This window comes from Nyctibius grandis, chromosome 2 (assembly GCF_013368605.1).
Source record: "Nyctibius grandis isolate bNycGra1 chromosome 2, bNycGra1.pri, whole genome shotgun sequence".
NCBI lineage: Eukaryota > Metazoa > Chordata > Aves > Nyctibiiformes > Nyctibiidae > Nyctibius > Nyctibius grandis.
Window position 1 is genome coordinate 127,305,802 of NC_090659.1, and position 16,054 is coordinate 127,321,855.

The 16,054-nt window shown below is 53.6% G+C and overlaps 1 protein-coding gene across 1 annotated transcript; it reads right to left on the bottom strand.

Annotated features, from left to right (window-relative positions):
- Positions 1-10,177: 10,177 nt before the first annotated feature.
- Positions 10,178-11,125, bottom strand: LOC137660339 (olfactory receptor 52I2-like). Its single transcript, XM_068395170.1, has one exon. It carries the CDS (start codon positions 11,123-11,125, stop codon positions 10,178-10,180), a length of 948 nt encoding a protein of 315 aa, XP_068251271.1.
- Positions 11,126-16,054: the final 4,929 nt, after the last annotated feature.

A 16,054-nucleotide genomic window follows, 5' to 3' on the forward strand; every position in this document is an offset into this window, starting at 1 on the left:
AGACCAGGGCACTAAGGGCCATGGCCAGGCTTTTCTTAAACCCCTCCAGAGATGGTGACTCCACCACCTCCCTGGGCAGCCCCTTCCAATGGCTAATGACCCTTGCTGAGAAGAAATGCTTCCTAATGTCCAACCTGACCCTCCCCTGGCCAAGCTTGAGGCTGTGTCCTCTTGTCCTATCGCTGGTTGCCTGGGAGAAGATGCCGACTCCCACTTCACTACAACCTCCCTTCAGGTAGTTGTAGACTGCACTAAGGTCACCTCTGAGCCTCCTCTTCTCCAGGCTAAACACCCCCAGCTCCCTCAGCCGTTCCTCGTAGGTCAGTCTGCGTGGTTCCTTGGTTGCTGTCCTGGGCTTGACAGCACCCTTTATTTTACACGGCTTGTCTGCTCCCTGCCAGCCGAGCAGCCCAGATCTCCCATCCTCCCAGTTTTTAAGACATGACTCAGATGGTGTCAGTCCCTTGAGCTCATCAGGGAAACGTGCTCCAAGTCTCCGTGCAGCTTCCCTGCAGCCTTGACCCAGAAAGGCTCATTTTAAACACGTGCTCATGGTTGTGAACATCAACAAACTGACTCGTCAACAACGTGCAGGCACCAAAACACCTGGTGGGAGAGGAACGTCGTTGTGGCTTCCCTTGGGAGAGGAGTGGGCAGGTGTCCCAGGGCTGGGGAGCCCGACACGGTATGGGCACCTCCATCTGAAGGATCTGGAGGGTCTGACCTGCGAGGAACGGCTGAGGGAGCTGGGGGTGTTTAGCCTGGAGAAGAGGAGGCTCAGAGGTGACCTTAGTGCAGTCTACAACTACCTGAAGGGAGGTTGTAGCCGAGTGGGAGTCGGCCTCTTCTCCCAGGCAACCAGCGACAGGACAAGAGGACACAGCCTCAAGCTTGGCCAGGGGAGGTTCAGGTTGGCCATTAGGAAGCATTTCTTCTCAGCAAGGGTCATTAGCCATTGGAAGGGGCTGCGCAGGGAGGTGGTGGAGTCACCATCTCTGGAGGGGTTTAAGAAAAGCCTGGCCATGGCACTTAGTGCCCTGGTCTAGTTGCCATGGTGGTGTCAGGGCAATGGTTGGACTCGATGATTCCAGAGGGCTCTTCCAACCTCATTGATTCTGTGATTCTGTGATCTGCAATGGGAGGTGATGGTGCAGACCAGGAGCTGCTTGAGGGACACCCTCCAGGGCCACAACCCTGCACCACCAAGGGTGCTGGGACAAAAAGCCATCCCTGGCAAAAATATGCAGAAAAGGTGAAGGAGGAGAAAACATCTGGAGGAGGAGATGATGCATGTGCCCACTGAAAGAGCAGGGCAGAGGCAATGGAGGAGGAGAAATGATGGGCAATGAGAAAGGTGGCTCCAGGCTTTAGGATTTAGACCCAAACCCATCTCCCTCAGGGCACCCCACATCCCTGCCACCCTGGGACCTCCACTTGGGCACATCCCAGAGCCCCGGGGTGAACCCATGAATGGGGACGGGGCAGTTAATGGGGGTCTCTGCCAACGCACAGCCGGAGGCTGAAGGTAGAGCTCGTGCCCGTCGGCTTGGTTCCACAGGAGGCAGGTTTCTGGCAGGGAAACCAGCTGGTTTTTCCCTCAGGATTACGTGTTCCTCCACTGAAGCACGTGGGCTTCACCATGGGTGGATTTCTCCCTGGTTTCTGACAGAGCCATAAACCTCGTGCAGCTCATGAGTCACTGGCTGTGCTGAAGGCAGCGTTATTAATGAGGAGGCCTCGAGGCTGTTCGCAGCAAGGACTTCCAGCAATTGCTTCTTCCTCTGCTTCTTATTAAAGATTCTGTTGGCAGTCTGGATGTCAGTATGAGGTCTCGAAACTTCCCTCCTCTGTGTCCCCTGTGATAAATCCCTGTCCTCCCTGGGTGGCACCTCCCAGCCTTGGGCTGTCGGCAGGTTTCATCAGCAGTCTGTGGTGAGGTCCTTAAGGACAACATCAAACGAGCCCCAGGATGTCCACTCCTGGCCTCCCTGGGGCCGGTATGTCCCTTGTTGGTGGTGCCTGATACCATCTCTCCTGGTCCTTGCTCCTCTGCTGATTGCTTGTGTGGTCTGAAGAATTTCTTCTCAGCAAGGGTCATTAGCCATTGGAAGGGGCTGCCCAGGGAGGTGGTGGAGTCACCATCTCTGGAGGGGTTTAAGAAAAGCCTGGACATGGCACTTAGTGCCCTGGTCTAGTTGCCATGGTGGTGTCAGGGCAATGGTTGGACTCGATGATCCCAGAGGGCTCTTCCAACCTCAGTGATTCTGTGATTCTGTGTGAAATCTCGTTGTTCTTCTCTTCAAGCCAGCAATCATTCCCTGGATGAGTCACAGAGGAGCAGGACTTGGGCAAAACCCAGATCCTGGTTTGGCAGAGGATTTGTAGGCTCCCCCCATCTATTACACAACAGAGGACAGTTAGGGAGTAGCCTAATGAATGCTAATTATGACATTAATAAAATTAGAAAGAAAAAGCCAAAGTCTTTAGGAAAGATTCCTGACTGCAGGGTAAAGGGTGAGGGAAAAAACCCAACCAAATACATTGTGAAAATACTTAAAAATGGATATACCCAAAGGAAATGCTCTCACTAAGGGATGGATGGGGTGAAACTGCTGGTGATGCTGCAGGGAACAGGGAAGTGTCTGGAGGAGTACTGTGTTGGGAGAGAAGCCAGCCACTGCCCCAGCATCCCGGGCAGGTTGAGAAGAACCTTGAGATCCTTTGAGGACAAAGTGTCTGATCATCTGCTGTAGGTAAGAGAATCACAGAATCAATGAGGTTGGAAGAGCCCTCTGGGCTCATCGAGTCCAACCGTTGCCCTGACACCACCATGGCAACTAGACCAGGGCACTAAGGGCCATGTCCAGGCTTTCCTTAAACCCCTCCAGAGATGGTGACTCCACCACCTCCCTGGGCAGCCCCTTCCAATGGCTAATGACCCTTGCTGAGAAGAAATGCTTCCTAATGGCCAACCTGACCCTCCCCTGGCCAAGCTTGAGGCTGTGTCCTCTTGTCCTATCGCTGGTTGCCTGGGAGAAGAGACCAACTCCCACTCCACTACAACCTCCCTTCAGGTAGTTGTAGACTGCATTAAGGTCACCTCTGAGCCTCCTCTTCTCCAGGCTAAACACCCCCAGCTCCCTCAGCCATTCCTCGGAGGTCAGACCCTCCAGACCCTTGCCCAGCTTGGTCGCCCTCCTCTGCACTCGCTCCAACACCTCAACATCTTTCTTGAAGTGTGAGGCTTCAAGAAACGGTTTGGAACCGACTGTCCAACTGCTCTTCATGTTTGAGTTGGGTGAGAGGTGGTTTGGGGAAGGTCACCAGCGAGCTGCTCCGTGGGTGCTGTGCCAGGGGCTCAGCCCAGCACCTCCTGCAGCCCCCCCGGGGCCATTCACAGGCTCAGACCATCCTCCAGTCTCGCCCCTCTGTTCCCCCCCAGATAAAATGCTCTGGGGGTACCCAGGACACCCCATTCCCAGGGTGCTGGGCTCTGGGGTTGTGCCCGCACAGGGGGATGCAGAATGGGGGTGTTTGCAGTCCAGACTCTCTCCCTGGCTCCTGCCACACCAGTCCTGTCCCCTTGGCCACCCCTCAGCTGCCTGGACCTGCTGGGGCTTGTCCCAGTCCACCAGCTGGGATGGGCGCAGGAGCCAGCGGTGGCCAAGGGACCTGTCACCAAGGCGCTCAGCTCCTGCTGCTGCCTCCATGGCCCTGAAGAAGCCCACCCAGGCTGTCCCCTCACCACCCACCCAACCTGTCTCCCCACAGCCCACCCAGGCTCTCCCCCCACCTCCCACCCAGGCTGTCCCCCCTCAGCCCACCCTGTCTGTCCCCAGGGTCTCGCCCCTCTGACTTGATTTTCTTCCCTGGCCTTTCGAACAAGTCAAAGTTAAAAGCAATTGAACTTTGTTTCTTTTTTTTCCCTTTAGGCTCCCTTCCTGGGAGTACTCCAATTAGTGCTAACGAGCTGGCTGGTAATTGCAGCACGAGGCCACAGGAGGACTGATTGCTGGTGGCCCCCCTGGCCACCCTGGCTTGCTGCCAAGGGGCCAATTAGCAGCTTTACAACTGATGATGCTTTGCTGGGGATTTTGCATCAGTTTCTTGGCTGGAGCCAGGGCTGGTGGCCCTGGGGTGGGGTGACCGTCCCCACATCCCCTCCAGCGTCACACTGTGGGGAGAGCAGGACCCAAGTCCCCCTTTCCAGACCCCCCAGTAATTAACTCCTTTCCAACGCCCCCCCAAGCCCTGCACGGGGGCACTGGTGGTGCTGGGACCCCTCTGTCCCCTTTGCAGGGGGGGGCATGCAGGGCAGCTGTGCCTCGCTGTCCCCCGGTGCCCGCTATGGCCAGGCAGGGACACTGCTGGGGGTACTGTGGGGACCCCCAAGCCCCCAGGGTGGTGCTGGGGGGGGGTTTGCTCCAGCGCCCCGTGCTCGGGGAGGCTGCAGCTCCCCTGGGTCCGGGGGCAGCTGCCTGGTACAAACAACAACAGCCAAGTCCCAACTTTTCAGAGGTCTGTAAAAATCAGAGCCACCCCCCCCCACCCCAACCCCAGCCCCAGGGCTGTGACATGTTTTGGGGCTGAAAATGCCACAGTAAAATAAGAAAACCTGTTCCAGCGACACCTCCAGCACCCATGGCCTGGAGATGGAGTTTGGGAGGTGTTTCCAACAGGGACCTTCTGTGCTGCAGAGCCCAAGAAGGGTTGTACACTGTGAGGAAACGCTGCTGAGGAGCCTGAGTTTAGCTGGGATTGAAATACACGTTCCTTTGAGGGTGGCCTGGGACACGGGCCGTGGTCGGAAGGGATGGTGCAGGCTCTGGGCTGGTGCAGCAGGAGGTGACCAGGCAGGAGGGTGGGTGGGAGCTGGGGTCTGTGCTCAGCCTGGGCCCCACGCAGCTGGTGCTGGGCTTGCCAGGGGCAGCGTGAGCGAAAACCTTTTCATTTCAAGAAAGATGTTGAGGTGTTGGAGCGAGTGCAGAGGAGGGTGACCAAGGTGGGGAAGGGTCTGGAGGGTCTGTCCTACGAGGAAGGGCTGAGGGAGCTGGGGGTGTTTAGCCTGGAGAAGGGGAGGCTCAGAGGTGACCTTAGTGCAGTCTACAACTACCTGAAGGGAGGTTGTAGCACAGTGGGAGTCGGCCTCTTCTCCCAGGCAACCAGCGCTAGGACAAGAGGACACAGCCTCAAGCTTCGCCAGGGGAGGGTCAGGTTGGACATTAGGAAGCATTTCTTCTCAGCAAGGGTCATTAGCCATTGGAAGGGGCTGCCCAGGGAGGTGGTGGAGTCACCATCTCTGGAGGTGTTTAAGAAAAGCCTGGCCATGGCACTTAGTGCCCTGGTCTAGTTGCCATGGTGGTGTCAGGGCAATGGTTGGACTCGATGATCCCAGAGGGCTCTTCCAACCTCACTGATTCTGGGATTCATTTGTTTGCTTCAAGAGCCTTCTTGGTGCTGTGCACGCTCACCCAGCCCTCTCATGCCACCCTGCAGACACCTCCATGCACGGCCAGGGCTGGGTATCACCTCTAAACCCACTGCCTTTCGCAGGTCTCCGTGCCCCCACCGCTGCCCATCGCCAACCAGCCCTGCCAGTGGGCGCCTGCCCCTGCCCAGCGCTCTCAGGGTTAAGCTGTTGTTTGTTTTGGACACTTCACCCAAAGGAGAGATTAAAAATTAGCAAGTGAGCTGTGGCTGATCGCTGGAAGTGTCCTGAGGGTAATTAATCAGCCATGATGCAACTACCCATTGCTGCTCGTGGCTACATCGAAGGTAAACAAGGGAAGGAGCCTCTTTCCCTGGGGCTCCTGTAACCAGCGGTGGGCAAACCTGGGGCCAGGGGAGCTGCCCTGGCCAGGAGCAAGGAAGAAATCACATGCCAGAAGCAGCTTGGTTTCACAGGCTGAGCTCTGGTGACATGGACACCCCAAGCTCCAGCCAGACGGACACCCGTGAGGGGCACGTCCTGACCACCGCTGGCAGGACTCCTGCTCAGCCGGGACCAGCCTTTCCATGCTTGTGCTTATAAAGTACATGGAGGGGTGGCTGGTTCACCTGGTGGGTGTGCTGGTGCTCAGAGGGACCTGGGTGGGCTTGAGAGATGGGCCAGCAAGAACCTCATCAAGTTCAACCTGTGCTAAGTCCTGCCTCTGGGGAGGACCAAGCCCAGGCACCAGCACCGACTGGGGCCATGGGTCTGGAAAGCAGCTTGGCAGAGAAGGTCCTGGTGGGCACCAAGCTGGCCATGAGCAAGGGTGGCCAAGGGTGTCATGAGCTGCATCCCCAGCAGCGTGGCCAGCAGGGCGAGGGAGGGGATTCTACCCTTTACTCTGCTCTCGGGAGACTCCCCCTGCAGTGCTGCGTCCAGCTGTGGGGCCCCAACAGAAGAAGGACACGGAGCTGTTGGAGCGAGTCCAGAGGAGGCCACGGAGATGCTCAGAGGGCTGGAGCCCCTCTGCTCTGGAGACAGGCTGAGAGAGCTGGGGCTGTTCAGCCTGGAGAAGAGAAGGCTCCGGGGAGACCTTCTAGCACCTTCCAGTGCCTGAAGGGACTACAGGAAAGCTGGAGAGGGGCTTTTGACAAGGGCATGGAGTGACAGGATGAGGGAGAATGGTTTTAAACTGAAAGAGGGGAGATTGAGATGAGATCTGAGGAAGAAATTCTTGACTGTGAGGGTGGTGAGAGCCTGGCCCAGGGTGCCCAGAGAAGCTGTGGCTGCCCCCTCCCTGGCAGTGTTCAAGGCCAGGTTGGATGGGGCTTGGATCAACCTGGTCTGATGGAAGGTGTCCCTGCCCGTGGCAGGGGGTTGGGACTGTATGGGCTTTAAGGTCCCTTCCAACCCAAACCAGTCTGTGGTTCTATGATTCTAAGACAGGGCACAAAGGCGAGCACTGTGTGACCTGGCTGCTAGCACGGTGTTTAGGACACCTGCTCACATCAAAGGCAAAGCTCCAGCTCCTGACCATGCCCTGAGTGTGCCCTGGTGCGGTGTGTGCTCCTAGGGTGCTTGCTCCTCCTCCACAAATTGCACCACCGATCACAGAATCAATCACAGAATCAATGAGGTTGGAAGAGCCCTCTGGGCTCATCGAGTCCAACCATTGCCCTGACACCACCATGGCAACTAGACCATGGCACTAAGTGCCATGTCCAGGCTTTTCTTAAACTCCTCCAGAGATGGTGACTCCACCACCTCCCTGGGCAGCCCCTTCCAATGGCTAATGACCCTTGCTGAGAAGAAATGCTTCCTAATGGCCAACCTGACCCTCCCCTGGCCAAGCTTGAGGCTGTGTCCTCTTGTCCTATCACTGGTTGCCTGGGAGAAGAGGTCGACTCCCACTGTGCTACACCCTCCCTTCAGGTAGTTGTAGACTGCACTAAGGTCACCTCTGAGCCTCCTCTTCTCCAGGCTAAACACCCCCAGCTCCCTCAGCCGTTCCTCGTAGGTCAGACCCTCCAGAGCCTTCCCCAGCTTGGTCGCCCTCCTCTGGACTCGCTCCAACACCTCAATGTCTTTCTTGAAGGATGCAGGATACCTCCCCAAAATAAAGCTTTGTCCCCTAGCTGGGTCGGGATCCTGGGTCAGCAGGGTTGGGTGGGATCCTGGGACAACGGACTGCCTGTCCCCTCCACCTCTCCACCCGATCCCAAGCGAGCTGCACCACATGTCACACAATCCAGCCTGTTTCACCAACCTGTTGGCCAGAAGCCCCGTCTGCGTGCCCATGGCTTTCTGTTCAGATACCTGCTCTTGTATGCAAGGGATTAAGAAGATGATCCATGGCTGAAAATCTAGTTTGTTTTACACAAAAATGTGTATTTAGCTAATTATTGATTAATTTATACAAACTGAAACAAGCTGACTCTACTGCAGCAAATGATTTCTGGTTTTGGTTAAAAAGTTTGGTATTAATATGTTTACTTTTTAAAATTCAAGTCCTATTTTTATGCAAAAAAAACACTTTAAAAAATCAGAATTCTGCAGCCTCGGGTCTGCAGTTTCATTTAATAAGAAACTTTAAGATTTTGAAAAACTACTTTTAAAATAAATTTTCCAGCAATTGCCTTTTTCCTAATGGGCTCCCACTGTGAATGCAGACAGGGCAGATGCTGAAGTCCCACCAGCCTCCCGTGCTGGAGCAGCCTGCCGTGCCCTGACTCCGTACAGCCACCCACCTTGCTCTCTGCTTGCAGACATCTGCCACCCTCGGGGATGCTCACGCTGAGAAAGAAACATCTCCTGTGTGCGAGGGCAGAGCTGTGCATAAATCACCCCAGGCAATGCTGCCAGGAGTCACCTCCTGGATGGAGATTCCCACAAGCATGACTCCTCTCCAGGCATCTTCTGTAATAACCTCAGCGAGGGGGTGGATGGTAACAGCCTTAGTCCCAAGTTGATTCTCTCTCATCTAATTTCTTTTACGAATGGCAGGTGCTAGGAGATGACCAAGGAAGGCAGGAATGGAGGGTCTGACCTATGAGGAACGGCTGAGGGAGCTGGGGTTGTTTAGCCTGGAGAAGAGGAGGCTCAGAGGTGACCTTAGTGCAGTCTACAACTACCTGAAGGGAGGTTGTAGCGCAGTGGGAGTCGGCCTCTTCTCCCAGGCAACCAGCGCTAGGACAAGAGGACACAGCCTCAAGCTTTGCCAGGGGAGGGTCAGGTTGGACATTAGGAAGCATTTCTTCTCAGCAAGGGTCATTAGCCATTGGAAGGGGCTGCCCAGGGAGGTGGTGGAGTCACCATCTCTGGAGGGGTTTAAGAAAAGCCTGGACATGGCACTTAGTGCCCTGGTCTAGTTGCCATGGTGGTGTCAGGGCAATGGTTGGACTCGATGAGCCCAGAGGGCTCTTCCAACCTCACTGATTCGGTGATTCTGTGAAAGACCTTCTTTGTGTTTCTGCCTGGAGCAATGCAAGTGCAGTTTCATTTCTGGCTCCGCTGAACAAGTAGCTGCAAGTCTCTCCTGGCTCTGACCATGGCATGAGCTGTCCTTGTCCCCACCAGATCCCCCCCCCAAGCCCCAGGCAGCACAAGGCTGAAACGTGCAAGTTGAGTACAGCAAAAAGTGCAAATTCAGGAGAGCAGAAACATTCTGCCAACTGTTTTTTTCAAGGTGTCAGGGAAGTGTGCAGAAGAAAGTCAGATAAACACCACAAAGACAGGAAAAATATATTTTTGACATGGGAATGACACATTTAAAACAGTTTTGAAGCTGAACGCATTTCACTGAGTTTAATTTTTAAGTTAATGTAGAAGTGAAGACTAAACATGACATTTTGAGTGGGATCCATCTGAACAAACACAGGTGACAGCTGTAGACGTGGTGTCAATCCATGGCTGGAGCTACTCCTCCAGATTGCCTTCATATTCATGGAGACAAACAGTGACTTTACAGCAGTATTCAACCCAGCCTAAAGCTGATATCTGAAATAGGTCAGAGGAACTACGCTGCACCTGCCTCTTTCATTGCCATGACTGTAGGGAGATGGTGGGGACCACGTGGACTTTTGCCCTGAACGTGTCTGAGGAGGATGAGAGTTGTCCCACTCCTTTACTGTTGGAGGAGACATGCCATCTCTGTATGCTTTTCTTCCGAATCCTTGTGTTGATGGACACAGTTCCCCAACCTCATCCCTCTACTCCTCCTCCATCCTCAGACCCAAGCAGGGTCATGTTTCTTCTCTCTGGATGAAACTTCCCCTGCCAAGCAGAGGACCATGAGCACCTCTGGGACACAGCCTTTCACCTCTAATGAATTCTCTCAATTTCATCACTCACAGAATAGAATCACAGAATCGGGTCACCTCTGAGCCTCCTCTTCTCCAGGCTAAACACCCCCAGCTCCCTCAGCCGTTCCTCGTAGGTCAGACCCTCCAGACCCTTCACCAGCTTGGTTATCACAGGGATGTTCATGGCAATGGGAACATCTCAGAACTCAAAGGTGGCTGCTTACTTCTCTGTATCACCTGGAAAGAAGGAAGGGAAATATGACTCTGGTATTGGCTAATGATCCCAGTCCCAAATAACTCTCATCACAGAGTAAGGTCTCATTGGTCATTTAAGCCAAGAAGTCCTCCCCGCCTCCTCTCATTGCTTCTGTTCACCATGTGCATGCAACAGGAATGAAATCCATGTGCACAGGTGAATACACCTGGAAAACCACTGACTACTGTGTCAGGCACGAACCTTCCTGGGAAACAGCACTTTGAGCACTGCTTGACGGATCTGCTTGGTCCTCAGGCTGTAAATGACGGGGTTCAGCATGGTGGGGAGGGTCAGGTAGAGATCAGCCAGCAGAACCTGTGCGTGCACGGATACGCTGCTGCCGAAGTGCTGTGCGTATATGGAGACGATCCCAGGGACGTAGAACAGCAGGATCACGCAGATGTGACACCCGCAGGTGCTGAAGGCCTTCCAGCATGATTTCTTCCCCAGGGCAGTTTTAAGGATCATCCCATAGGACACAGCAATGAAAGCCACGTCCATCCCTACTATAAGAGAGGACCCAGCCACACTGTAAAGCCCGATGGGTCTGGGGTCTGCGCACGCCAGCTTCGCCACAGCCATGTGCTCGCAGTACGAGTGGGGAACCACATGGGAACGGCAGTAGGGGAGGTTTGTCACCATCCTTGTCAAGGGCACCATGAAAAGGAGAGCTCTCATCACAATGGCCAGGCCTATTTGGGCAATCGTTTGGGGGTTCAAGATGGCTTGGTACCTGAGAGGGTGACAAATGGCAACGTAGCGGTCAATAGCGAGGGCCAGGAGCACTCCTGACTCCTCTGATGTTGTGGAGTGAACAAGGAACATCTGAGCAAAACAGGCCGTGTAGCCAATCTCCATAGAATTCAGCCAGAACACGCTCAGCATCTTGGGGACGATGGATGTCACCATCACCACATCGATGACGGCCAGCATGCCCAGGAAGCAGTGGATGGGGTCACGCAGGGAGTTGTCCAGCCCAACGACAAGCAAAACTACCCCATTTCCTACCAAGGCAATGATATAGCCCAAGCAGAAAAGGATGCCCAGGCAGGTGGGAAAAGCTTCCAGGCTGGGGACACCCACAAGAATGAAGGAGGAGGAGCTGCTGTTGGGGTGGTTGAAGAGATCAGAAGCCATGCAGGAGAATCTTGCTTTTGTGCTTAAAAGAAGGAGCCCAGTTTTGAGCCCTGAGGTGTCCAGAGCTAGGGGGGATAAGGTGGGGACTCTGCATCGCTGCAGGAGTCAAATCACAATTCACATTGTTACTACAATGTGTGCTACAGCATAACGTGACCAGGTAGGGGGAATGGATCAGAAACGCTGAATAAATGGGGCTTTTATGGCTTGAAAGTTCCTATAAGATGAAGAAGTTCACGTTTCGTTGTGCCACCAGGGACAACCAAGGGGCTTTTACAGTTCATTGCTTGTGAAAGGCTTATTTCTTCGCTGGTTGCTCACCACCTCTCAGCTGACATCTTGAAGTAAGCTGCAAGAGGAGAGAAAAAGGTCAGCATCCAGGTCCCCTCAGACAGCCCTTCTGCCTGAGCAGCCCTGGCTTCCCTGCAACAGGCTCAACATAGGAAGTTCCTCCAGATTTGTAGGGTACAAGGTGGTCTCAGGAAGTGCTCTGGGACATTAAGTGTGATCAGCAAAATGTCTTTTCATGCCCTGTCTTCATTCTGTCATTAACCTGTGAGAGAAGCCTGCAAAACTAGGTGGTACTCAGAGGAAAAGATGAATTTCTGAGGTTTTATTCTGATGGGACAACCTTGAATGTAGTAGAGAAACTCCAGAGAACCATCCTGGAGGGACAAGAAGAGTCTGAGTGTGGTGGGCAGGATCTACATGTTCATTTGTGATAAAACTTTGCTACTGCTGCTTCTCCCCACAGAGCTGCAAAGACCAGGCAGGTGGTGACCACACCAGATCCCTGCCTGCTAAAGGAGATGATGATCAGCCTGGATGACCATCCTCCAGGAGCTTTTTAGCAAGCAGCAAGCTTGTGGCTGACAATACCCATGATAGTGACAACGTGGAGTAAAATTCACCTGTGTACAGCCCCCCTACAGGATTCTTTGGGTTAAATTTAACATTAGACATACTTAGTGTGGCAGTAGTGAGAAGGAGAAGCTAGACAAGTTCAGAATAGAAATAAAGAAGATACTGGGAGACACTAAGGAAACACAGCACCTGAAGTTCCCCGTCCCTGGCAGTGTTCAAGGCCAGGTTGGATGGGGCTTGGAGCAACCTGGTCTGGTGGAAGGTGTCCCTGCCCGTGGCAGGGGGTTGGAACTACATAATCTTTAAGGTCCCTTCCAACCCAAACCATTCTATGGTTCTATGATTCTAAGTTTTAAAATAGAGAGCAGACTTTTGTAGGCTTTAAACCCTCCATTTGAACTACGGCTTAGCCACAGGTTTGGGGTTGCTGCAGGAGCTGCTGGCTGAAAAGACCAGTCAGGACAGAAGCGCTTACCTTCTGGCCTAAATGTCTGCGAATTAGGACATTTTAGAGGCTGGAACAGGATTAAAATTCCTTTTTAATTACTGCACAGAATCGCACTGCACTGACTCCCTGCATCCTGGTAACCAGCAGCTGCAGGAGGCAGGTGTGGCTCCAGATTTATCAGTGAGGTTAAGCCGTGGCTGCTTCCACCAACCCACGCTCCTGAGCAGACCCACGTGCTGCCAGTGACACGGACCAGCCTTTCGGACCAGCCACTGCTGCAAAACAGAGCTGTGCACCCACAGAATCACAGAATCACCGAATCCATCAGGTTGGAAGAGCCCTCTGGGCTCATCGAGTCCAACCATTGCCCTGACACCACCATGGCAACTAGACCATGGCACTAAGTACTGGTGCATTGCACCCGTGATGGTGCAAGCCCCAGTCTAACACACCGGATCTCAGGGTCTACATGAGGGTCCCTCTGCAAAAACTCAGGGCATGGTTCAGCTGCCCAGCACCATCTGAGACCCTCAGTGTGTCCCTCTTGGCCCCCACTTCCTTTACACCCAGCAGGGTGCAGGTCCCTGCAAACCTGGGGAGATGGTCTGCCTGTCCCACATGGATTCCTTGGGTGCCTGGGGGTATCTCAAGTGGCCGTAGACATCCAAGGAAGGGGCAGTGGAATGACACTCTGAGGCTCTGAAACCCTGTTGCAGTCAGAGAAGACCTCGAGCACGGAGCCTTCAGAGTAACTAATTCCCTAAACGTAGGGGTTTGCCCTCGGGTGAGCTGAGCTGCTCTCCAGGATCTGCTGACCATAGGGGCTGGATGTCCACTGACTGCACCCAGAGCTTAGACACCAAGCACTCATGCACACAAGCATGTGTGGACACCTACCTCCAGGCACTTGTGTCTGAATCCAGAGTCACGTCCCCAGGTGCCTACATCCAAGGCAAGGGTATGCTTCCAGAAGCTCTCCTCTGCAGCCACTGCCTGGCACAATATTATTATCAGAATCACAGCAGTGCTGAAGAACCCTGACCACAGGGACTCCTTGTCCTGGGAGATGGAAAAAACATAGCACAGAGGAGCTTTGCAGCCTAAGCAAAGATCCCAGTCTGCCGAGAAGATAAGCACAGGTATCTGTCTCATCAGATGAGACTACAGATGGTCTCATCTGTAGGACTGTCACCTGGAAGGCTGCAGCAGTACATCTCTGCATGTCTCTAAGTGCAGCAACACTGGGGCATTAATCTGTCCTCCAGAAATCCCCTCAGGCACAGCAGATGGAGGATGCAGAGATGGGGTTGTCTGTCCTGTGAGGAGATGGAAATTTCCAAGACTGCTCCAGCTTTTTGTGGCTGCACCCCTCCCTGGCAGTGGTCAAGGCCAGGTTGGATGGGGCTGGGAGCAACCTGGTCTGGTGGAAGGTGTCCCTGCCCGTGGCAGGGGGTTGGAACTGGATGGGCTTTAAGGTCCCTTCCAACCCAAACCAGCCTGTGATTCTGTGATTCTTTCATTAGCTCTCCCTCATAGTGTCATACCATTGGGATCTCAGGGGCATGGTGCTCTCCAGAGCCTGCCAGGTGCCCATGAGGCCAATGAACAAAAAGTAAACTACAAAGTCCTTCTGAAGTGGAGAAAAATCCCTTTGGTTTTGCCAGAGAGAGCAAGATGGTTTGGAAACCCTGAGTTTCCATTCTCCTCTCCACTCAGAACCATTACAGCAAACTTTCATGTCTGCTGAATCCCTGAAAAGAGCTTGTGCAAGAATCCATGTGGGGAGATAGGATCTCACAGCAGGTCCTGAGCCCTGGCTGCATCACACAGTCCGTAGGTGAGGAACGATGCCTACTGATCATGCATAAGGAAACCACACGTGATGGCAAGCCTCTAGCAGGCGTAAGGCCTGCCTATAAGGGTCATTAGCAGAATGCCAGCTCATTAGGGAACAAATCCCTAATTTTCCTTAATTTTTTAGTTTATTTTCCAAAAAAAGATTCTGGGAAGTGCAGGTGAGAACCTATGTGTGAGCAGAAGCACAGCACAAGAGGAACGCCATTCTGAAGTGGAGCTCCTCCTCTATTTTCCTGCCATCCATATAAAGTTATCCTACCTGGTATAGGGGAAGCAGGTACACTTATTTTACTGCCCTGTGTCAGGGCCGTACAAGCACAGAACTGAGGGGAGAGGTGGGACTGCCCCGGAGAGGTTCCACCCCACCCCTCTCCCACTGAGACCCTCTTCTGCCTTGTCCTGTCTCTTCTGTCTCCACCCTCAATGCTTCCTGCCCCCCTAAAATCTCGGAGGACAGCACAGGATTTGTTCAGCACAGAGGCTCGGCAATGAGGGACGTGTGAGATGAGGGAGGAGATGAAGACATGGTCATTTGTGATGTGCAGGGAACGTCATTCCTAAAGATTTTGTCAGAAAGGGGAGGTTTTCCTAAAGAAGGGATTTTCTTCTGCAGATGCATTCCCTGCCCTAAGAGCAGTTTCTTCACAGCCCCTGTGTCCTCTCTCCAACTCAGCACGTTCCCAGAGGAAGGTGTGTGTACGCTCAAGGTGTGAGATGGAGATGAAGCCTCCAACACATCTCTGTTTCCTTGAGGAGTCCCCATGTGAACTGCCTCATCCCACGAACTCTACTCCAACTGTTCGGCTGTCCTGGAGAGCCTGGGAGCATGTCTGGGACTGCCTGACCCCACGCATGGTCTGGGAAGCACAGACCTGATGTAGGATGGGTGCATCAGCCCTGACATCTGGGATGCTTCAGTCTGTCAGAGCTTCTACCTCAAAGCAGCTCATAAGAGCTACCACTGAGAGCCCGTTTGGGACAGGGAATTTCTACCATCCATCACTCAGCTCCATGTGGACTCAATGTTATCTCTACTGCCATGGTCTTATGCACATTTTTCTCTTGGTCTCTCCTCCCTCCAGGGACCCATGTCTTCTCCACGCCCAAACAAATCCATCCAGCCACAAATGCACCCCCAGCCTGCAGAGATCTCTGCATGTTGGATGGTGATGGTGCCTTGCAGTTTCTCCTTTCCAGACACACAAAATGGCATTGCGTCCTGTCAAGCAGAGGGAATGTCTTCAGTGGTCAGGTCATGCAGCGGGGCAGGGACACAGTGATAGACTGCAGGTAGGGAGCAGGATTTCAAGAAAAACTCTTGTATTTAGGCTGTTTTGCTTGGAATTCACTTCTCTGGTTGATACGCCTCAGTGGCAGATCAGGAAGTTTCAGTACACCCAAAGCCAGACTTTCTTCCCAAAGGAGGTCCCCCATGCTTCTCACACACTCTGGAACCTGTCATGTCATACATGTCCATGTGTTTATTGCTTTTGCACCCAGGAGATTCCTGGCTGCTGATCTGGGCCTCCTCCCTGGCAGTGTTCAAGGCCAGGTTGGATGGGGCTTGGAGCAACCTGGTCTGGTGGAAGGTGTCCCTGTCCGTGGCAGGGGGTTGGAACTAGATGGGCTTTAAGGTCCCTTCCAACCCAAACCCTTCTGTGATTCTGATATTCTATGACTACAGGGTGCAAACACAGGCCCTGCCCCAGGTTGTTTGCAAGTGGAGACCAGTCAGTCACACAGGTCAACACAGACTGAAA

Bases quoted from the DNA above. Each gene is read 5' to 3' on its own strand.
- LOC137660339 (XM_068395170.1), bottom strand. From the start codon at position 11,125: ATGGCTTCTGATCTCTTCAACCACCCCAACAGCAGCTCCTCCTCCTTC.